Source organism: Passer montanus, unplaced genomic scaffold, assembly GCF_014805655.1.
Source record: "Passer montanus isolate IOZ18808 unplaced genomic scaffold, ASM1480565v1 scaffold15, whole genome shotgun sequence".
Classification (NCBI taxonomy): Eukaryota; Metazoa; Chordata; class Aves; order Passeriformes; family Passeridae; genus Passer; species Passer montanus.
Genome location: NW_024362051.1, coordinates 579,308 through 604,527, shown reverse-complemented (window position 1 = coordinate 604,527; position 25,220 = coordinate 579,308). Strand labels below are relative to the sequence as shown.

Sequence of the window (25,220 nt, the reverse complement as noted above, 5' to 3'; positions counted from 1 at the left end):
GTGAAAAGCAACCATTAAAGCCTGGAAAGAAACAATGCTACCAGAAGAGAGGAAGATTGATGACGTTTATCAAGATCATTCTCTGAAACAAATGGAGCAAAAGACCTATACTTTTAAATATTAATTATATTTTTGCTTTATTCCTTGTCTTCTGGATAACTTCTGGGTGAGTAAAAAAAACACCTCAATATTGGTAGGAAAAATTTCAATTTGTTCTCAAGGCAGAGGTCATCTTTTCCTGGAGTGGAACCTTTCTGTGGGTACTGATTTCAGCTGCATCTCTCATGCTCACACCACTGGAAGGGTCACGTCCAACTCTGGTTCTGTTTTCTCACAGAGCTCCACTCACTAGAAGAGCAAAGAGGAGCTAAATTTAATCTCTACTGAAGGCATGATCAGCATAGATGGAAAAGAACAAAATGCATATGGAAGCAGAACGAGAACATTACTCAACTTGCAGCTATTTTAATCTTTTTGCAAGAAGAATCTAAACCAGATTCTTTGCTACTGCAAAAGAAGAAGACATTCCAACAATCCTGCAGTGTTCCACCCCTCACATGCAGAACCTCCCTTCCCTCTCAGGGCTCATATCACCAGGGCAAGGCTTTAGAGGTTCAGAAGAATTTCAGGGTTCAGAAATCCAATAAACAGGTAAAAAGAACATCTAAAATATCAGACTTATGCATTTCTCGTACAATTAGTTGGGATAATATGAGAAAGCTTCAGTGCAATCACAATCCTTGACTTCTCACTCATTAATATACAAGGTGTACAAGGAGAAGTCAGAGAAGCAACATTACAGATCACACCAAGTATAACTATAGACAGTATTTTGAGACATTTTGAGACATGCTTTGTTCTCACAGCTTCAGGATAGTTTTACTCTGAATAAGAAACAAATCAGAGAAAACCCAAAACCCCTTTTCTGCAATGTTTCAGTGAGCTGATGCCCACTCACTCCATGAGAAATTTCCTCCTTCAAAGTCCCTTCAGACATTTGCCTGCTTCCCATGGCCTATTGAATCAACATGAAAGCCCAAAGTAAAAGCAATGCAAGTATCATTTATTCAAACTGGGCAAACTGTGTGGTTTTGCAATGCAATTTGATTTCTCATTATGCCACTGACTCGGTTTGAAAATTTTGAATACCATAATATCAGTTACTTCAGGCAAACTGCAAATATTCAGGGCCTGAACTGAAATCACCACATTTACATGGCTATGGAGGAAAAAAGCAAAGGACCTGGCTCTGCTAGATAATCTCACAGCAAAAATCACACAGCAAAAATCCCTTCTGCACATCTTTGTTTTTCATTTGCAATATCTTGCAGTATTTTACTAATATTAGTGAGCACATTCTACCCAGAAGTTCAAGCTGATAAAAAGGCTCTGACTTAAACCTGACAGTTTTATCATTGTCTCCAAATAGAGCAATTACTGGTTTTAACCCCACAAATGTGTGATACCCATCAGCCTCCAAATCCTGTCTGCCTTTCTACTGAGCATTGCCAGCTTTGACCCAGATCAAAGCACTCCATATTTTTCATGAAGTAAGGAGCACTCAGTTGCTTTCCACAAAAGTTCAACAACTTTCAAGTTTAACACCCATATTCACATTGCTGCCTATTACACAATTCATTCTCCAACAAAAAAATAAAAACTACAGTGGTTTTACATTTTTAATGGGTAGCTTTAAAGGAGCAGTCCTGTCACTTCAGACTTTAATATCCAGAAATTATCCAAGTAATTTTGGGTTCACTCCCCAGCTTGGCCATTTATTTTATTTCACACTCAACACATCTGGGTCTCCCTTTTGGGCACTAAGCAAGGTCCCTTTTTCTCCTTTGCTGTCAAGAGCTCTATGGCTTGATCCTTGGAGATGTGGCTCAGGGAACAGGATGCAGTTGAGAGAGTTCCTACGAGTTACTTTAAGGAAGAAGTGGTTACATCACAAGCCTGGGCAGAACCAATAAGCAATAAAAATGACTTAATGCATAAAAGACTCAAACAGAAAGACAGGAGTTACTGAACTCCAAGGAGTAACTAAGTTTTTCTTTGGAAGCACTGGCTTGGGAAGCAGGAACAGGAGCACAGCCAACTGCCTGCAATGGTTTCACCAGAAAATCCTATTAGAGTCAAGAAATACGTTGTGATCATTAATGTAACTTCTCCTTTGCTCCATATCACTTCCTCTTGGTAAGGAAAAACAGTCAAGATGCAGCACCCAGTAAAAAAAAGTCAACCTTATCCATTACTTTCTGTCATCACCTCTTTATATTACTGCCCTAGGAAATAAAGCCAGACGATCTATAATGGAATTTCAATAAGGGCACTCGGAGGAAGCCCAGAACAACCATATTACAGGATTATGGTGTGGGATAAATGAACTTCTTCATCCACACGATGTGTTATTTCAGAAGCTTTTACAAAAAACCTGGGAGAGATACCACTGCAAGTTGCTAAGGGACCATTTTTTGAAGGAAAACTGTTTATAATAGTTAGAACTTTGAGATCCCTTATTACAAACTTAGCAGGCTGGGTGGTCCTGGTTCACATTTTCAAAGCTGTCACAAGTAATAACCTTTATTACCAACTTCTCATTAGACTGAGAAAGATTACCTCCCCTCTCTCAGAAGTGCAGGGGACATGTCTGTGCATTTCAGCAGCACTGGAACTGTGGCTCTGTAACACTTCATAGCTTTCAATGTTAGAATCCTTTTTTTTTTCTTTCCTAAGTATCTCCTCATGAAAAAATCTGACATGAGGATGGAGGACAGAACTACACACACGGTCTCTGGCTAGGAGCAAACAACTAACACTGGCAAGGGAAGCAGAAGGAACAGGTTTAAATTTCAACTTTTCCCAAAGCCAACGTGAAGAAACAAAAATGTCCTAATTATATTCCTGGGATCATCAAAAAGTGAAATCAATGTCCTAAAGTGATACAGAAGTGGACAGAAACCTCAGTATCAACCCAAGTGATGATGAGAATAAAGACTCTTAATTGTCAGTGTTTATTAATGACAACAGCAAGAAAATCCAGAAGAGGCAAGCAGAGGTGTATGCCCAGTCTCTTAACACAGTAGCAAGTTCACACAACTACTGAGTTACAAACATGCACTATAGTAGCTTATACATGTCTGCAGGAGACTTTATTGTAAAAAAATTAGTTTCTTTCAACTATCATTCAAAGAAGTCAAAAAAGTTTGATCCATAAACCCTCAAGCAGAGGTCTCTGCTGAAGCTGCTTCTCAGTTTCTGAAAAGCTTTTATAAAGTTCTCCCATTTCAAATCAGAAGAAATGAGGAACTCACACTATGTAACTTCAAAACACTCATACAGAACAATAAAAACAGGGTTACTTTTTCATTACTCCACTGACTATTGTGAAAAGAACAGGAACATAATCCAAGAAACATAATCTGCTGGAGTACTCCTAAATGTCCATAACTTTTAATATTTCGTCAATTTTTGTAAAGACAGTATCATACACATGACTAAACCATTTTTTTACACCAGTGAGTAATCTCTCCAGGTCAGGAAAGAAAACCTATGAAGAAAGGAAGAAAGAAGTTTTAACATTCACCTCTCCAAGCCATGTAGCCCCTGTTGACAATCCTTAAACTTTTTATTATTTCTAGAAGTCAGAAATTGCTGTGAACAATTAGCAGGAAAACTTCTAAGTACAACTCTTATTGTAATTTCTAGCAGAAGGACCAGAACCCTGCTCCTGTTTGAATAAGGCAGCACCAGCCCTGCTCCCCACACCATCCATATATAGTAAGGAATGCTCAGGGCACCGTGGTGCTCCCTCTCCCAGGGATCTGTGCCAAGCAGAACCAGGGGAAAAGGAAGGATCATCTCCTGCTGAAATCAAACTGGACGCTTAAAAAAAGGCTCCAGCCTTTGGAATGGAATAAGGAAATGACGAAGTGGCACAAAGAGCACACTGCACACTTGGGTCCAACGTGACAAGCAAAAAGCCAACACCAGTAAGATATTGCCCTAATCACGCAGATAAATAGAAACAGCTCTCAACTCTGTCAGCAGTGGAATTGCCAGTCACAACTCAGCCAAAGGACAGCATCTCCTGAGGAAGCCACAGAGTAACCAGCCACAAAATCCACCTTGCCTAAAACTGAGTGCCCAGTTTCTGTGATAGTTACTCTGATCCACTTCTGCTTTCCCAGAAGGTTTTCAAATGCAGGGGTCGGCTGTTCTGAGGTGTTTCAGCACCCAGCAGCTCCCATTCCTCTCCTGCATTCCTGACATACTGCAGGACATCTATTCCACTCAGAGTCACCAAATACAAGTATGAAAATGTACATGGAATGTCCATAACATCTGCATGAACCCTAAAAGCCTCTTTTTTTGGGGAACCTCATACTAGAGCACCTTGACACAAGCAGAAAGATCCAGAGAAGAGATTATCTCCAAGGAACTGAGAGCATGACACTAACACAAAGATAACTTAGGCAACATGGATTGGTTTGTTGTGTTCCATGTGGAAGGAAGGTGCAGCTTGAGGGGAGCTCCAGTTCAACAGACATGGCCAAAATGGAGTTGTGCCACAGGAAAAGCAAAGTCAAGACTGTACTGATCTGATCCCTGGCAGAGAGACTTCAAGACCTACATATTCATGTATTCTCCAAGAACAAAAGGAGGTTAAGTGCTTTGAATTCATCATGTTTCACTCAGGAGCAAGATTATTTAAGGATTGCGGTGCTCCACAGCATGAAATTCAGCCAACACTTATGGTATTTCTGGGACAGCAAGCAGCATAATCCTTCTAATATGAGGAAGCTCAAAGAAGCAAAACCCTTTTGATGAAATTATTTAAGCTAAATAAAGTTCACCCAAATAATTCCAGACCACTGATGCAGCAGTTCTTACCCAACAGCAACACAGACACTTAAGCATTTCCTACAGATCTGGAAGAACTGACTGCTAAATCCTGAAGTGTTTTGCTTAAACAAATACCCTCATAAATCTTCACCAAGTATAAAAAAACCTGCTAGAATCAAACAAACAAGCCACAGAAAAGAATAATGTTTAAAAGCTGTGACGCAATGTCCAGTGGTGACCAGCTATTCCGAGTGAGTTATGGCTCACTGCAGTGGAAGTGTCCTCACCCCACTTGCTCTGTAACCACTGCTTTCGGAAGCTCGAGAATCCTGCGGTTACAGAACCTCTTGTCTGCATAAATGAGACCCAAATTTGTTTTTCCATGAGTTCTTGTGGGTCAGTGACCTATTACAAAAACGTTTTTGATGAAATCAGGTTCATTTATTTTCATGTTGTTAAAATAAACCTCGTTGTTTTGTGGCCCTGGTCAGAGGTACTAATGCAAACCAAACCCTCTCACTGAAGCATTGCATCCTGCTCCTTGCTCCTGCCCTCAGCCTCCCCTGAACTTTTCCTGTGCTTGGACTCCTCCTGTGCTGGCCTATTGACAGAGCTGCTAATGGCTTCCCTTGCAAAAGAGGGGCCAATTTTTAATTTTTTTTTTTTTAATAATGTTTGCAAAAGTAATAAAAGGTTTGCTCTTGGACCAGCCATAACCAAGAGCTTGGCTGTCCAGCAATGCCTGAGTAATGTGCAGCTATATAATTATGTGCTACAGACAGAGCCAGCCATGAAATGTGATGGTATTAGTGCCCTCTAGGAGCCCACAGGACATAAATACAGTAACTAGGAAGGATCATTTTTCCAACTGCACATACCCTATTAGAAAATATCACCTCCACACATGTCCAAAGGAGAAGTGGTTTCCTAAAATGATTTCATTCACTGGATAGCTCCAAAGGGTAAGGAAGTGACAGCTGCTGTACCATTTTAAAATTTATTTCACAAGGGTCCCATGACAATAACCACAGAAATAGGGTTCTTGGACAAAGCCCATGGACAAGAAAGAGTAGCAGGGATTCATCTTTGAACTAATTTATAACTAACACAGGCTTAACTTTTTTTTGGTGGTGCTATTTTTTTTTTGGTTGGTTTTGGGTTGTTTTGTTTGGTTTTTTTTGCACTAAATAAAGATGGTCCAGTAGATACCCAAAGCAGCAGGTAGTGCACAAAGCATCAGCTCATCAAGGTTCTCTGGCTCCTTTTCTACCTTTTTTTTTTTTCCCCATTTTACCTCCAGATTGTGTGGACAAGCCCTACCCCTTGCAAGGCACTCATCAATAGTAGAAGGATGGAACTTTTACCATTTCAGAATATCTGTGCCCTCACATCAAGCACAATTCCAGTAAAAGTGTCTGGGGTGCAGGAACACACATTATCACACAGCTGACACACCTGGAGCAAGTTTTGCCAGGCTGACTGGGGCACTGATTTCCTCAATTCCTCTGCACCTATTTTCAGTCCTCAAACTTCAAGTGCAGCAAATGCAGGATTTTTTTGGCAAATTGACAGCTTGTCATAATTCTACCAGGGTGAAATACAAAAAGGCAATTTTTAGGTTTTTCTAACTGGATGGTATGAAATACAAAATATTTTCAAGCACATAACCTGTACTCACACCACACCAGCTCACCTGTGCAGAAAATATATTTCAATGCTTGCAGCAATGCTTGATTAATTTCAATAAAAATTGAAGTTATGATTTTTAATACAAGGAAAAACTCCCAACATCAAGATCCAAGCCACAGATGCCTCTCATGGGAGGTACCACCCTGCTCAGAGCCCATGACACAGCTGAGCACTGCTCTTTTCCAAGTACCCAGTGCCCACAGAATGACCAAGTCTGCCTCCAAAAAAAGCCCCAGATACATTTTTCTCATGTTTCAGCTTTTCCTTACGCTTGTGTAAGTCATGTTCTACCCAGTGATGCTTCTAAAAATCAGCTGACCTTTTCACAATGTGCTTTAAAGTACTGAAATACTTAGAACAGAACCACAGCCAGCTTTATTAAGACACTGAACAGGACAGTGGTTTCTGTACAAGCAAAACACAGACTGGGGGCATCTGAAAATGACCCAGGTTTGGCTTCTAGAAGTCATTTCAAGCTTTTTCTTTTTTTGTTTCACCACACTCTTACTCCAGTAGTGATCTATACTTGCACTTGAACCACTCTGTCTCCCAAAAAATAAACAAGTTCTACCTGCAAGCCCCTATTGGCAGGCGAAGATAAACACTAATTAATCTTGAGATGCTGAGGCATGGACATTACAGAAGTGTCTCTGTGTGAATATAGGCTACTTGGTTATGCTGGTGCACATTTGTATTACGCAATATTCAGTTTTAACCACGAACAGAATTCACATTGTTAGAGTTTAAGTTAAAAAACAAACAAAAAAAAATTATTTGGCTTTTCTAAAAAATAACATGAATTCTCTAGTTGCAAGGTTCTAGTTACCTCAGCCCTGTTGTAGATCTTTTGAAGAAAATTCAGTGAGTTGCTGGGAATAATTCCTGACAAAACTGGTGGCTACAGATATGAAATCAATCAAATTCAAATGGAAATTCATGTATTTCGGACTATAAAATGTTAAGACAGTCTTAAAGCTTTAAGTGTGCTTCATTTTGGGATGTGCATTTACTGCTCACAGTACATAGAAAAATATTTCTCATTCCTGGTCACTCCCACTGTACTACAGCCAAAATAAGGGAACACTTTCTTCTGAAAAATTAATATAAGTGATAGAATACTTTATTCCCCATATGAACTGGGGTGAACTTGGCTTTACTGGAGTATCTTCTCCCATCCTGAGCTATTGTGAGAATCTTGACTCTATATGGAAATGTATGTACCAGACATCTTGCCACATTCCCTTGCAGAAAAAATGACTTTTTGTACTAAGAGCTGCAAATCCCCCTCCTCCCCCAGTTTTTATATTGATTGCATCTCTGAAGTGTGGGAACAGAAAAAAGAGAGCTCCTTTAAACAAAAAAGAACAATAATCATTCCTGACCATGTCTGATGCATCACTCACACAACGGACTGACATTTCTCTCAATTACTGGCACTTAAACAGCGTAAGAAAAATACATCTCAGTGACATCTTCCAGAGCAGCCAGTGCACACTATTGACAGATAAGGGAAGCATGTGAGCCATACCCTGGGAACATTCATTTTGGCTGTTTGAGCCAAGAGCAGCACATAATGCTCAATCAAAAGCAATACCCAATTAATGAGCTTCCTCCTTCCTTCCAAGAATTAACGAAGGTGAGCTGCCAGCTCGAGCCAAGGTGGGACTGGATGCAATACCTGCACTCCTCCCCCATGGCTGACTGAAGTGCACTACTCACATTCCACCTGTCAAGATCTATTTTACTGTTTTATCCTTTTATTTGTAGCCACACATTCCCCCATATGGATCCACAAGAGCTACTCTGTCCTCACTACTGGTATTGTCCTGAGTGATTCTAAATGTAAAATATCAACCACACAGCTCAGCAATGCACCATCTGCATCTTGCATAGCAGTTTCCATTATATCTCATGAATAAAATTTGTATTTATTATTTTATCTTCTTGTTATAGTTCACATTCCTCAGGGAAGTGCTGATTTTGCCTGGGTTTTGTTAAGCAAGTCTTATAAGAAACAGGAATTCCTTACTGGTGACTTCCTCTGTAGTCAGATATTTAGTGTGAGCTCCTGCAGGGGTGAAGGGCAGCTGGAAGACCATTAAATTCCTCTGCTCCAAGCATGATAAAACATGATTTATTTTAAAATTTGATTTGGGATTGCCAAAGCACCTCAGCTCTCTCCATGGAAAGGACAGCACACCCCTGATACTTAAGAGGTGGTCAGCTAGGTCAGCAGGGGCAGAATTAGATTTGGGAAAGAGAGGCAGTTCAGTTTCTTGCTGCAGGTGCAAATCAGCAAATCTCCATTTCTGGGGCTGCCTCCCAGCCCAGGCAGCTCCAGTCCCCATTTCAGCAGAGCCAATGTGCAGGGCACACAGGGCAAGGGTGGATCACCCTCCTCTACACCTCTGCCAGCCCCACCTTTCCCAGTGGGTTTCTCAGCTGGCTCTGGGGGGTGCCTTTGAAGAGTCTGATGTCTGAACTCTGTAGCAAGGGTAAATGAACACCCCAGGGTACAACTGAGAGGGGACCCAGCCTCCCTCCAGAGCAGAATCAAACTGGGTAATGACATGAGGAATATTATGAACATGGAAAGCTGCTACATGAGGGTGTTGCTGCTACTCTATTGCTGTCAGGGTCAGACACAGCAGATGAAGTAGTGATGATATGGCCCACCCTTAAGCAGTGAAAAGTGCATTACAGCCCCTAGAAACTGCAGAGCCACACTCCAAATCAACACAATTCTTGAACAACCTAGTCAGACTCTACCCATGCAAGTTAAAACAATCAGTCCCTCAAATAAATTCATGAATTTACTATGTATTTTTCAGAGATGCTGTCTGAAAGGGAAGCCCTGAACAAACCCCAGACTTGAGAGTAAAAACAAATGGAAGGGACTCAAATAATACTGTAAAAACTCTGCAGCACCAAGTGCTCCATTCTCCGTGACTGTCCCATCAGCATCCAGGAATAAAACCAATAGCACCCTGTCAGATACTCCCACCCAAAACATTCTGGCTCCTCATGTTGATCTTCTCACAATGTAAACAGTCACACAGACACTCATTTAAAAAGCAATACTAAATTAGCTTGAAAATGCAAAGTAAGAGAGATTGCTTTGTCAGATATTGGTTACAGGACTCTTTTTTTATGACTGGAATAATTTCTCAGAGGATGTGGAGGAAAAAAGTTATCAACAATATTAATTAAATATTAACCAATATCAATAAGTATTACTTAAATGTGCAGGCATCAGCCAATGCAGCAAAGAGCTTTATGCTGCTCAGCTCACAGCTGCAGGCAGCACAAGAAATAAGTGCTAATCTGTCCTTCTAACCAGGAGACCAGAACACACCTCCAGGTGTCCCAGCCTGAATTTCAGTGCTGTTTATTCTTTGCCAGCTCCCACAAGGAATGGTTCAGTTTCCAAGTGGTCTCTGATAGAAGGAGTTTTCCCCATTTACAAAAGATGGCACCAGTGACACCAGCCTGTGACCTGGGGTTAGACACCACAGGACTGTTTTCTCCATGAAGGCAGCTCCTGCAGCAGCAGTTCTGCCCTGCAGGGAACTGCAGCTCAGGTTCTGACATATCCCACACCCAGTTCCTCAGAGGGATGCTGCTGACTTTGGGGGAAAGCAGAGAAATCCAGGACTCCAGGGTGCAGAGACACCTCCAGCAGCCCCTGGGCAGGCTGGCAGCACACCTGGTACTAAACCAACCCAACCCACTGTGGCAGCTGGAGCAGCAAGAGGGAAACACACAATTGCTAAAGCCAGTTAAATACCCAGTCACAGCTCTAAATCCCTTTCATGAGCACAGATTTCCAACGGGATGTGTTACCCATCATACCACAGGAAAATGGAGACTGAAAACAAGAAGGAATTATTTTCTGAAAGGTTAAATTGGACCTGTGTGACATCTTCACAGCTCCTTGTGCCTCTGAAACGTGTAGTGCATGCAGCTCCAGCAGGAACACCCAAACTGCTCACCCTTGTGTAAACACCAGGCTCTGCTCATGCTGCCAAGGATTGCCTTTGTTTACAGCAGCAAAGAGCTGCCCAATGCTTTTATTTCTTTCCCAGCTACTCTGAAGCACCTACCAACCTCTCCACTCAGCATGGTAATTGTGGAAGATGCTTTTTGTATTACATGATTTATTTAAAGCCTGTCCAATCTCAATTTATGAAATCCGGATTTTGAAGCACCACATAACAATTTATTCTCTTCCTTAGCATCTTTGGTCACTAATAGCAATTTCACTGTACACTGTGCCAAATAAATACACTTTAATACCTCAGTCAAGCATTTGGGAAGCTGCTTACAAAGACTCAATGCACAGTAGCATCACTGCAGTTAAAAATCAAACCTAATTTCCATTTTGACCTGTGTCTTCACACACACCCAACCAAAACCATACCAGGGTTAAAATCTGGATTCTAGCTTTTTGCTATTTTCTTAGAGCTAATTATTTTTCCCAACTTTGAGAAGATTTGATTTGGCCACGCTTATACATTTTTCCCCCCTCCCCTAAACAACAAAAACACAGTTTTAGTGTTTTCAGATGTTGAGATCTTTTATGCTTGCTAAAGACACTAATTTGAGTAGAAAGAAGCAGCCATCAGCCAAAGTCCATTCTTTTGAAGATTACAGAGCTACGTGACAATTTCTGGCAGTTGGCCGTGGAAAAGTCAGGATCTGTTGGTGTCTTATATCCTGCCTCATTTTTCACATAAATGTGTGACATACATCTGGCTCTGGAAGAAATGTCAGTTCATCTTTCAGGCCCACCAATTCGCCTCTGGATCCTCCTGGCACGTGACATTTCATAATCATTTATCTTAAAATCCTACACTGTGTTAATAGCAAAGCATAAAAGTGAAATGCTAAAATCCAAAATAGGGGTCAGGTACCTCACCACTAATCTTTATGTTCTGGAATAAAGCTCTACAACCTTGCTGCAATAAAAGCACTGGAAATATTTTGGTTTTTCCACTGTGGTGAGCACCACTGGTCTTTCTCAGGATTCTGGATCTTAGCATTCAGCAGAACTTACATCAAACACACTGAATTTTGGGTTAGAGTCCTTCACTTTCCAAGTGCTGAGTACAAACATGCCAAAAAATGAAGTGGTTTCTACCTTCCATTTCCACAATGCTTCCTTTCCCAGCTTTGTGCTGTCTGTCAATTCAAGATACCTTGCATGATGTTCTTTCTTCAACTGATTGGCCAGATTTTATTGAGCCAATATTCAATTCTGACCATATCCCCCTTTATTTGCATTTGAAGCATTAATGTCCCACCAAAAACAAAAAAATCAGAGTAAATCCAAATAACTGGAGGGCCACCCCCATGGCAGATTTAGCAGCAGTGTGTACAAGCTCTAAAGACGTTTTATTTAAAGTTTACTTTACGGGACATGTCAAACAAAATTTTGCTAATTTGCCCAGATAATAAGGATGGAAGTGCTTCAATGTCCAGACAAGTGAAAATAAAATGAGCTCTAATATTCACCTGAGCCTAAGCCCTTTGGAAGCTTACCATGAGGAGTGGAACTCCCCCTGTTACTTTGAATGAAAACCTTTATATGTGGTATTCTGCCAGGAATAGAAATTACTCCTGTTCTTTAAAGTTTGACCCAGTACAGCTGCTTTGTTTAAAAATAAGTTAATGATTACTTTTGCATCCACTTCAATAGATCAAAAAAGAACATTATTCCAAAAATCGAAGCAATGTAAGTGATTTTTATTTGTTATTTGAAAGAAATTAAATGGAAAAAAGCCAGTTTTTTTTTTTAATGCAACCAACATACTTTCTTCATTAACATTTTGCAATGTTTGACAATACTTAATAAAATAGCTTTAATATTACCTAAAATGTTGCAATTTAGCCTTTGTGAGTTACGCCAAACTTTCCACAGTCCATTCTCCAAAGCCTCCTCATAGCAAAAAAGCCAGATTTATAGTTTTGTCCTAAAAATGATTTAAGCTAAAATACCAAAAATTTGCAAGTTTCCAGGCCTCCCTTTCATACTATATTAATTTAGGAAATATTTTAATGACAGGCAATCCTAAAAGAGAAGCAGAGATGCAGTATGGTGAGCAGGCCAAGTTAAGAGTTCGTACAGGGAAGAAAAAAAAAGCTGAGACTTTCAAACATCACAGACTTAAAGAGACACTATTAAAGGTATCATATTTCCTGCCTTCTGCTTTCACAATATATATTGTTTTCATTTGCTGGCAGAGCAGGCTCTGCAGAAACACACAGATGACATTTGAGTTTTGTTTCTGGCTACCAAGAGCCAGCCTTTCTCCTGGAAGTTTTTCAAAACTCTTTCAAAATTTAACTACCTGAACCTTTATCTAAATATAGGTATGAGAAAACTACATGAATCTTTATCTAAATATAGGTATGAGAAAGATTTATTTATGTATGTATTCACATGTATATAAAATGAGCTTAAAGCTAGGACTTGGTAGTTAGGATACTGACTCTTCACAATGATATATAATGTGAAAAAAACTATTCTACAATGTCAGGCTATGTTTAATTTTAGAAAATTAAGCTAGGTTGTTTTTTTTTTCTGAAATAAATCAGCTATGGCAAAACTCTGCACCTGAAATTACCTTCTAATTGAATATAGGTGCAAATCTGTTAGGATTTAAAACTCATCTCCCTTATTGCCATAGATGGAGCTTTCTGATTCATGACAAAAGTAGTGGGTAAATTAATTTTAAATGTTCAGCACACTCATTAAACAACTCAAATGCAAATGTAATCCTGAGATCATCTGAAACAGCTTTAGCACAGCATTAGCTCAATACTCCAGACTTCTCTTGAATAATTGCTGGTGGGCACTTAACTCTTGAAAGCTGCTTTAGAAAATATCAATGGGAAAATAACAAGTCCTACAAGAAATGCCTTGCAGATAACAGTTACCAACCAAGCATAAAAAGCCTGCATTCCAAACCAGCTTGGGATATTGTTCTGGTCACCTACCTCTAACAAAGAACAATTCTCCAAGGTATTTCAGTTTTACAGAGATTTTGTTCTGTTCTCACCATAAACAGACAGAATTAATGATGATGAACAGGAGCACACCCAGCTAAGAGCAGCAATTGGGTGCAGAATTAACTCCGTCCTTTTAAATATTTAAATTTATACTCCTGCAGGGCCAGGAGTTTCCTATAAACTGATTCCAAATTAAGAGACATCTTACATTCACCTTCTCCAAAAAAGAAAAGAAATTAACTTAATTGCTGTCAAAAGCAGAGGAACTCTACAATCCATCCTCCACTGAGTCCTCCTTGATACCCTGGAATCCACTGCTATCACTGGCATTATGCTGTTTCAGAGGAAATGAAGCAAATCAGAAAACTAAATATAAAGGCAGTTTTAGAAATACTGTGGTTCTCAAAGGAGAAAATTTACATTTCCATCAGGATAGACATATATAAAATACAAAAATATACAATAATATGATATTATTATTTTTAAAAAATCCTTCCCTGACATACCAATTTTAAGACTTGCTCAGATAATGTCCTTCTGGTAATGTTATTGAAACTCTGGTTTCACTTCCAGTTCTATTTTCTTGGCAGCCACTCTACATTTAATTTCAAGTATTAGCTATCATGTAATGTAAATTCAGCTGTCTTTAAGAGCCTATTTTAATTTAGATGGGTACTCATCTCTCTCTTTCCTAAAGAAAGTTAATTTTATTATCATTATATATTATGGATGACCATTGAGATTGAGGTAGAAATGTACAGCTTTTTCATAGGTATAAATACAGATACTTACAGCCTTTCAAGTTGTTTCAGATCCTGAAAAGCTCCACGTTCTATCACACTGATCTGATTTTCTTCCAAGTGTCTGCAATTCCAGAAATACCAGTTAATTTTAACAAAATAGAAAATCATCCCCACTTCTCTTCAAACATTATCAAGATGTTTTTCACCTAAGTATCAATACCAGTTTTAATTGGAGATTATTGAAATAATCAGGGCAGAGGAGCACTGTTTCTCTTGGTCACTAACAGGAAATTGATTCCAAATTTTCCTCCTGACCTACACATTTGGTAAATATTTTTGTTCCTAAACCTCTGTAACCACATTTTGCTCAGAAAGGTGCTGGTCTGGAGGCTGGTGGTTACATCCAGGGGACATTCCTCATCTTTCTGGGACATTTGTGTGCCATAATTGAGAGAACTGAATTCTACAGCCCACAACAGGAACCCACTCAGTGGCAACATGGTTTTTGTCCAGACTCTGCCCTGCACTGATTTCAGGCTTGCTCTGGAGCAAATGCTCTGTGAGCACTCCCAAGGGATTCCACCCTCAGGAACAGCAGCTGTGACCCAACTCTACACCCACTGTGCAAGAGGGTGTGAAACCACCCGGGACAGGGTACAAGAACACCTGGGACAGGGGTACAAGAACACCTGGGACAGGGTGCAAGGACACCTGGGACAGGGAGCAAGAACACCTGGGACAGGGTGTGAAACCACCTGGGACAGGGCCAGCTTTCCACTGTGGCTGATCCTGCTTCAAGAACACCTGGGACAGGGGTACAAGAACACCTGGGACAGGGCCAGCTTTTCACTGTGGCTGATCCTGCTTTTCTCTCCCCCTGGCATCAACACTGGCACAAGTTACAAGCAAAGGACACGGACTTCTCTCTGATTTGCAGTGTGCAGGGGATGGCTGCCATTCAGAAATGCCAAAATTTCTGCCACTGCAGAAGTGCTCTTGACAGATGAAATGGAAGCCAAGGAAGAGAGATCCCAGCAGTCCCATCTGAAGTGACCTTTTCCCTCCCTCCAGCACACACCCATCCCTGCTTCTGGGAGAGCAAGGAACACCTCTGGACATTCTGTGTAAACACCTCTGAAGAGTCTGGACCCAGGGAAAACCAGGATAAAACACCATTCCTGCCTGCTCAACAGCCACTCCTCTGCCCTCAATCCTCTGGGGATGCTCAGAGCTGGTGACTGGATAGGAGCTGAGGGCACAGACAGCAAGAGAGTACTGCACAGGTAACACCAAGAAGATGAAAATATAAAACTACAAAACTCCAGCACGTGAATGAGACACTCTTGCTGCTTAAAGGACATGAGGAAAACTGCATGAGGAGAAGGGAAAAGGATGAAACTGGAGGGAATGAAAGAAGGTGCATAAAGGGGTATTTTTAATTTGTGTTGCTTCTTTTCTGCTGTACAGGGCTTAATATAAAACTACAAAACTCCAGCACGTGAATGAGACACTCTTGTTGCTTAAAGGACATGAGGAAAATTGCATGAGGAGAAGGGAAAAGGATGAAGCTGGAGGGGATGAAAGGAGAAGGTGCACAAAGGGGTATTTTTAATGTGTGGTGTTTGCTTGAGACTGGAGGATTTTTTTCTGCTGCACAGGACTATGAGTTTCCAGGTCACTTGCTCCTAGTCCTTATTCTGATGTGTGCAAACAGAATTATGCTACCTTTCTAGGAACACTGGGACAGGCTGAAGATTTCTGTCTCCTCACTGTACCCCTCAGCAAACAGGGCAGGGAAGAAAAAAAGGAAAAATAGGGGTTTAGTAACAGAATTATGAAGAGACCATAAGAGAAGCCAAAGAAAAGTTAAGAAAAATCTGAAGGATTTTTTATTGCAGTGACTTCTGTGGCAGACACCATGCTAGTCAAAGTCTGAGCAAATGAGTTACATAAACCTGAAATGAACACAGGACAAAGGCACCAAAAAAGCTCTAAAGGTGGCAGCTGTACATCTTGGTTATTCTTGAAGGTGTAAAAGACTGCAGCAGCATTAAGCAATGTCTGACACTGTGAAAACCCAACCAAACTGAAACAACTACTGGCATTAATATAGTATAGAACATGTATTTTAATAGACTCTCAAAATGGTATTGACAGTTGGGATGGGAGCCAAGGAAATCTAAACAACTCCTCTGCTAGAGATGAGAGAAGCACCACAAGAACAAAAAGTCTTCCCATAGATTTGAGGTGTTTCCTTAGTATATGACAACTTGTTCCCAAGTGTTGAGGTAGCAGGAAAGACTCACCTTTTCCTTAGCAGGACTTAAATATTACTTGAAATATCACTGAAGAACTGTAACAGTTCAACAGTTGCAGCTTTAGGGCTTTGTTTTAGAAGATACTCAGAGGAAAACTTCCTCACTAACTCAGTTTGAGGTTCATGTAAACAGGAACCCAGGAATGACAAAGTCTGCAGCTTGATGTTCAAGGCCTATCAGCAAGAACAGTTAAGCTCTTGACAGATACTGAGCTCATGAGACAGCACCAGCTGAAACCTTTGCATTTATGACTGTATACTAGACCAAAAACCTCACCAGTTTCCTTGTGTTCCAGCTCTACAGCTATTCTTGACCAGCTTCTGCTTAAGACTATGCAGAATGCTGTTAATGGGACTGTACCTCACAGTGGCCAAAATCTGAAAGTCCCATTTGTTAATGTCTCAATATAAGTGATTTATGCATGAGTGATTGCAAAGCAGATCAAAACCTTTAGCACATGACTTATTCAAAGCTAGTAAGCAACAACTGAACAGCTCTGACACTACAGTCACTTTAGTATAGAACTAAAATTTACTGTTTCACATGACAAACTGTTCAGGTTGTCTGGTCTAAAAGAATATCAACAACTGTATTCTAAAAGAACACCAACAAATGTGCCAAAATTACTAGAATTTGATCCCTGGAATTCTGGAAATTCTAAGGAGTAGCACCCTAAAATAGTCTCGTAAAAACCAGACAAGTTTTGTGTCATACTCACAAGACACGAAGATTCTTCAGCCCCGTGAAGTCCGTCTTTGTGATTCTGGTGATGTTATTTTTTTCTAGATCCCTGCAGAGGAAAAAGCAAGCAGCATTCAGACACCATAACTGACATCCAAAATTCCATTAGCAGAAAGTATCTGCATCACTGGAGCACCCACCAGCTGCTCAAACTGTACAAACAAACACTAAAGGCATTAAAATCCCAAAAAGCAAGTCATCAATCACGGTGTATTTTGCCTCCTCCTCTAAGTTGTTCTCAGAGATGAAGTTTCTCCCATTTTTAGTTCTAGTGTCAGTGCTCACTATATGCTTCTTTCCCCCTGAGATTACAATTCTGTAAGAGGCTGTACATATCCAAGACCCAATTAGTAAAAAACAACTGAAAAAAGTGTACAGGGCCCCAAAATTATTCTAAACCCAAGTGAGTCCAACTTGCTGCAGAAACTTTGGCCACACAGAGCATGAAAAGAGGAGAGCTTAGTTCAGGGATTCCTTAGTGTGCTCCTACCCAGCTGACTGGAACACTCACTGTGCCACAGGACCTGGTTTGCCATTTTCTCCCCTCTGGACCTGCCTTTTCCAAGAGCCCCTGAAGTCCTGCCAGCTGAGCACGCCCTATTACTTGGCTGTAGATATTTCATGGTTCTCAGTCCTGTCCACACTGTTCTCCCTGACCTAGTGCTATCCAACAGGGACAAGACAAACAGCTGGTCTTCCTTTCTGCTCTTCATGCCATCAAAAATATGGCATGTAGACACAAAATGTATAATATTTTTGGCATAACTTTTTCAAATATTGGACATCAATCTTTCTATGAGTCTCACATACAAGCAAGACTTTAACTGGATTGAAGCAGTATGTAATGCACTAGAGCACAAAATAAGTGTTTAAGAATATTGGAATTTGCTTCTAATGGTTATTGACAGACATCAAAATATTACTAATAAAATCCTTAAGTCATAAAATGGATTATAAACAGATTTTACAAACTATATGCCTTAGTTCATGTGTCTTAGCACGAGACATTTCTCTAATTCAAGAAACATTCTCCTGTCAGGAAAGCACAGATGGAAAGTAAGGATAAATACAAGGAAATTAGGGGAAAAAGGTCCCTATGTTTCAGCTATATGAACAAGACAGACTGTACCCCTACTTCACTTATGTCAGCTGTGTTTTAAAAGGCTCACTGAAGAAAAGAAACCACCAAGCCTGTACAGGGCACTTTCACTGCCTGTACCAGCCATTCTCTTCCATTTGTCTTTGTCCTCTCGATTCACTCGTGCTTTTCCCCAAGAATACCTTTGAATCACTGCCTACATCTTTCAGATTTTCCAGCTTAATTTCCTCTTCTGTTCTGAGTTCAGTTCTTCTACCCTGGTGCATCATTAACTACTCACTGGTGTGCCAGTGAGCTGATTGCAAGAAACACTGGAAAGAATTACGTCTGGAGTAAGCAACGCGTAACTAGCCGGTGTTTGACTTGCATGTTGTTCCCCATCTGCTTTTCATGGCATTCCATCACAAGCTTTCCCTTTATCTCAGAGAAGCTCTAGCAAAACACAGCATTAAGCTGGTTGGAATCCCCCAAGGCAGAGAGGAGCCAGCCAAGGGACATGGAGCAACACGGTGTCCACGGCCCCGCTTTTTGTGTATTTTGGTAAGACTTGATCCCAGCACAGCTTTACTTGGCTTCAAGTGCATGCAGAACCACCACTCCTGCCATCCACACAGCAACCTCTCCACCACACCCAGTGTGAGACAGCAGTCCCACACACGAGCACAACTCCCCAGGAACACTCAACATTCTTCCCCTGGGGAAATCTGCAGCTCTGTTCTGAAAGACTTCAACATTCCTTGATCAGCACATATCTTGAGATCGCTTTTTCCTCTCCTCCTGCAGATTGGCACAGCCTATCCTGTATACACAATATCAATCATCCTATTAATCACTTACAGAGTTTAGTGTCTAAGTGAAAGGTTTCCATTTCTGTTATTCCAATTACTTGCACCATGCCCTAACCTTAAGAGAAACATTCCTCATGTAGTTCACTCAAACCCTACTGCAGCCTCTGTCTGTTTTAAAAAACAGTGTTTACCTTCTGAACATTTGCTTTTTCCAGCATGCTCTGCCTTAAGGCTTATCTGCCATTTGAAGAAAAACAGACTAAAACTGTGATGAACTATGTAAAATTTCCTCCTCCTGTTCACAGTAGGTCTAATGCTGCTGCAGAGCAGCAGATTGCCACAGGTTACCCCATTAGTCAATTAAACTTTGTGACTCTGAAGTTACTGAACTAATGCAGACATTAGTGGTTTACAGCTGGTATTTGTGGGCAACATAATATTTTATGTTTCCTTTATAAAGTTTGGCAGCTGATTATGGGCTCACTAGTGGGTTTCAACTACAAAGAGCTAAACCTTAACATGTAATCTTGGTCGGCTTTCAAACACATCAGTGTTCAAAAGGACTCTTGGAACTAAACAGATTTCTTGGAAAAGAAATCATCTGGGTCTAAGATATGAGGAAAATAATACCATGCAGGCAAATTTATTTATATTTCACTTCAACACATATCTATGTGCAGATGAAATAATTCTACATAATATTCTTATTTTGCAGAATTCCTGCATCTTGAGTAGTATGTGGGGCCAAGAAGATCTTGAATCCTACTCAACACATCTATCCCACAGGACCAGCTACTACTCTTGGTCATTTCACATTCAAATAAGATAGTCTAATCAATTAAAAACACCTAAGAAAACTCCACTAAGGAATGCACGTCTCTGCTGGAGTGTCAGCAGCAAAGTTGATTATCACTCCATTAAAAAGAAATCAGAAATTACATCTATACCAGCTTTGGTAAAGCTCTTGACGTTAGGTCTGTCTTGTCAATTTATTAATTTATTTTAACATACTTTGTAGGATAAAGCATGCTAAGAACAGTGCAGCTGCAGTGGTAACTTTAAGAAAACAGACGTGGAAGGAATTATTTCAGTGAGAATAGAAACATGAATTGGACTAGAATGGTACAAGACATCATGAAAGTGAGTTCAGATGAGCTATTAAGGGAGCTTTACTCATAAACATGTCCTGCTATGTTCTAATAACAATTTAATTCAACACATATTTTGTAGATGCAGAAGACTGAGTCACACAACATACACACTTATTACAAACAGGGATGCTTGGAGCAACTGGAGCAAATCCTGCTTCATTGCAATAATTCCTCTGAATTGCTTCATCTTTCATTCTTCTCTAAAGACAATCAAGTGAATTTTAGACAGACTTTTCAATGTCTTAAAGCACCAGCATTCCCAGGAGTGCACAGATTTCCTCTGCTACACTACTTAAATTTCAGTTGATAATTATTCTGTTCAGCCACTCAACTCTTCCAAAACATCCGGACGCTGTCTCAGCCCCCACCCTCTTCCTTGGACTGGATGAAGCTCATGACTGGAGAAGTAAATCCACTTGTCCCTTCACACTTTGTGCTCCTGCCTTGCGGGCTCTGCAGCCTTGGCAGTCGCAGCCCCTCACCCCGGGAGCCTCCCTCCCCTCCCTGCTGCACAGAGTCAGGACTGAGCTGACACCCCATCACCCCCACAGTCAGCACAGCAGCTCTTACAGGAGAGCCAATAACAGCAATCAGATGCTGGAGTCTTGCACAATAATTCTGTAGGTATGTACAAATGAAAATGCCTTATACAATGTTCAAATCATCTGATATACAAGGATGTAAAAATTCACAGCAACACTACTAGACTACAAGTTCCCATTGTAGTCAGAGGTTATTCTGCTACCATCTGAACCCTCTCTCTACTATAACATCCAAGATAATTGGATAATAAAGTTTGGGCCCTCATCATAGTTGTGAATCTTCAACATACCCAGGTCAATCCCTAACTTAATTCCCCAACATCTTCAAGACTGTGGGCTTGGGGTCCTTTAATCAGCTGCTCATTTCAGAGCTCTGGTTGCCCAGTTGTGCTTTTCCAGGCAAACAGAAGCCAAATTGAAGACTCTTACTAAAGCACAAACCAGTTCTCTCTCTACAGCTCTGTCATGCTTTGGTTCTGCAGCCTCTGATACATGGGCACAAACTCATGGGCAGACAAAACACACTCATTCTGATGTTCTTACTGCAAATGCTGTGCTTGCTTTAACACAAGGTTCTGTTCTGTGCTTTAAAAAAGAACAGTATTTTTTTCTGACCTGAAAAACTACCAGACTTCAGGCCTAATTCTGTTACCTTTTGGTCAAAAAAGAAATTGCCTAAATTTAGTTCTCTTTCTAGAAGGAACACAGTTGTTGCACTTCGTTAGAGCCATTTATTATCAATAACTGCTCAAAAACAATAAATTTGCCTCTATTTCAGAGAATTCTCAGGTCCCTATCTAGCAAGCAGTGACATTCCTAACAACAAAACTAAAGATCCTTGATGCCCAAGAATTTCATGGCAGTAGCTGATTTTGCATTTCAGTGACAAACACAAATCCTAGATGGGCAGTATTTTGAAAAATATTTATTGTCTAAAAACTATTATTTGTCTTTAACCTAAGATAACAAGACAACATTACACAAAATGAAAATCCATGGAAAACAAAAATAACCTGTCATCTAAGGAGACGGAGCACCAGACTTAATTGCAGTCTCAGATATTTCTTCATTTACATCAATAAAGAATTCAATAAGAGCAGTAGGGAAACTGTATTTAAGGAAAAATTAACTGCCATACACTTCAAAAAACAGCTCTTACCCAAGTTAAACAGCACTAGGATTCTTTCCTGTCCAGCTGCTTCCTAAGTAAGGTAAATATTCATTTCTAGTCACAGAACCTCAAACACAACGTTGAGTTTCTGTTCCTGTTACATTCTCAGAGTGGTTACCACACACCAGTTCAAAGCAGGGACAAACAAATCAGCCCAGAACCCAACACTCTGAAAGGAATCTTGATTCAACCAACACCCCACAATCTACAGGGAAGATGAATTTCTCTTCACCTCATTTTTTGTATTTTCCAAGAAGGAATGCATAAAATTTGTGTGTCACAGAACAAAGTTAGGAACTAATAAAAACCTCTCTCGTTCCCCCTAAAAACAGGTCAGGATCCAACACACCATCTAAAATTCCCATCAAAACAAACTTCACCTCGGACACAATTCATGCAACTTCCAAATGTTCATGAAAAATAGAAGAAAAATAATTTCCCAAGAAACTTAAGAGCACCTGTTTTGAAGTGACAGCACACATCCTTTGCTATGATTAATCTGTACCACATTCCAAAGGGTTTATTTGAAATGGCAAACCTACATTGAAAACATGGAAGCCAAAATTCAAGTGATAATGAATTAATCCAGATTCCTGGATCTAAGGAGTTGCTGATGTTTTTCATTAGCCCAATTCCTCCAAGTAACTTTAGAGCAGCCCTCACTCCTGAGAAACAAGGCTTTTTCTGTGTCACTGCACTGCTAAAGGACTTTGTCAGCCCAAAGCATCCTGAGTAGCAGCTGAGTCATCCCCTGGAAGATCTTCTGTGCTTTGTTGTCACCACCCCAGGTAACACGCAGCACCTGAGCTGGAACAAACCTGCATTTTCCACAGCAATGCATTTTTCACCCTTGATCTAGCTATCTCTTGCACTCCAGAAACTTAAAAGCCATGAGGGAAACCTTCTTGATTTTTAGGAAAAGTGTCTGCAGGGCTGGAGGCAAAAAAGCTGTTCAGTAAAGCCCCCCCTCTTTAGGAGTGCTTTAGCTCTTGGTTTGGGACCATGTTAAAGCCAGGACCAGGAAAGGGACAAAAATGCACACCCATGTGTGAATGTACCCACACAACAGATTCTGGCTGCCCTTTCCAGTCTCCACACACCCAGTGTCTGTTTTATTATTTTAAACATTTTCCAGGATTTCTGCTGTGCAGCTAATTTTCTCTAATGGGTATGAACTGCCACCAGCCTCTTAACCTTAAATGACCATAATTCCCAACAGAAAGCACTTGGCAATTTTCTTTTTTTGCCTTCAATCCAAGAACTTCAAAGTTACTGTGATAAACTACTCAATTATAACACTATCCTGAAGCCCTCTGGCAGCACAATCTGCATATCTTCAGATTGAACATATTTTCATCTCAAGTTTTGCAATGCAGGAAATGAATTCCTGGGACTGGGTTTTATGAAATACACAAATTCCACTAGTTTCCAAATCACATGGGCAAGTATGAACATCACTTCTAAAGACAAAAACTTCAAAATCATATTCAGCTGAGGTAATTCCAATTTTTAAAAAATAGTACATTTCATCTCTGTAAGACTCAAGTTATTTTTTCCTTCTTATCAGCTGACTTTGCAAAGGAGCATGAGAATTTATTTTTATTTCTACTGAGCTCTAGAAAGACTGGCACTCTCTGAACCTTTCACATCACTTCATTCAATAGAAGAAAAATATTCAAAGCCCTCCACCTGAGAGGAAATAAACTCATGCAACAAGCCCAGGTGGGCACTGGAGGAGCAGGAAGATGCTTTGCAGCAAAGTCTCCTGGAGTCCCACTGTGCCCCAGAACTCCAGCAGTGGCCCTTGGAGCAGCAAAGGCCACCTCAACCACAGACAGAGGGCTTGAGAATTTGGAATAATTCACTGCTGTCTTGTCTTGTGGGTTTTTGCCAGCCCATCTGCAGTCCTGGGCCAGTGCAGGCTCTCAGGACAGGAAAGAGACTCTCAGGAAGCTGTCTGGTGACATTTGAACAGAGGCTGAGACACCTGGGTTTGTTGAACTTAAATTAAAGAAAGGTTAAGGGGAGATCCTACTGCAAACTATAACCAGCAGTTCAGAGACTGCAGACCCCCTTCCCTGATCTGCAGTAAGAACAAGGCACAGGTGGAAAAATATTAAGAGAAAAAAACAAGCACAACCAGCAGTGCTTTCCAAATATTCTGCATAGTTTCAGCAACAAGAACTGCACAGATCCACACAGAAATGCTGGGATCCAGCAATGTGGACACCTCATACGAGAGTAACAATCAACTCACTATTCAACATTTCTGAATTTTTGCTGTAGTTGTTGCATACCACGTGTGTGACCCTGGATAGTTTCAGTCCTCAGGAAAATTTAAACAGCAATTAAACAGTCACACAATAGTTGGAGTGTGCAAATCCCATGCTGCAGTCCATCATAGTTTTGTAACACACCTACACGACAGCTTTTAATTCAAAAAAGGTTAGATCCTCCGTTCTGATTAGAGAAGGCTTTCAGGTATGAGTCAGACTGTTTTCTTTCTGTCTGAACAATGAGAAAAACGGACCTTCGAGGTTAAGTGCCCTAATTTTGTGAATAAGCTGTCCATTCTTAAGCCCATTACAGCGGTACTTGGTTAATAACACACATTAAGTGTCCAAATGATCTGGAACTGCTTGCAGACAACACACTTCTGCCCTCATCCTTATAAAAATAAGAAAAAAAAAATATTTGGCAAACTACAAATGTTAAGAAATATCCAGGCGAAAAAAAACCCTTCACTTTTTGCAACTTGTGCAGTTGAATTCCAGGCTGAATTCCCCACAGCAGACTGCAGTGGAAGTCACACCAAGGCCCACAGAAAGCAGAATAATGGATTGAGTAATTCAAGTATTCTGCTTCTTCCAAGGAAATACATGTTTGTCTCAGCCTGCAGGAATTCCTGTCTAATAATTAGAGTGTACAGGTTTCATTACCCACATAAAGGAATTGTTATGCTGACAGCATAATGTTTAACAGTACATTTTATACTCTGTGTCCTTCACCTCTGTCCCCAGAGTCTGTACTGGCTCTTGCTGTGCTCCAGATCTCCTCTGGCAGTGTCACCTGTGCCCTGGTGAAGGACAGAGGCACTGCAGGGGTGGAGGCTGTCCTGGCAC

The 25,220-nt window shown here is 40.5% G+C and overlaps 1 protein-coding gene across 2 annotated transcripts in view; it reads right to left on the bottom strand.

The window, feature by feature from the left end:
* SLIT3 (slit guidance ligand 3) overlaps nucleotides 1-25,220 on the bottom strand; it is a 524,200-nt gene that overhangs the window by 434,256 nt on the left and 64,724 nt on the right. For both annotated transcript variants that reach the window (XM_039701675.1, XM_039701676.1), the window contains 2 exons: nucleotides 17,325-17,396; nucleotides 14,338-14,409 (listed from right to left, as the gene is read on the bottom strand). In XM_039701675.1, coding sequence (XP_039557609.1) covers nucleotides 14,338-14,409; nucleotides 17,325-17,396 — 144 coding nt within the window. The remainder of the gene's footprint in view (nucleotides 1-14,337; nucleotides 14,410-17,324; nucleotides 17,397-25,220) is intronic.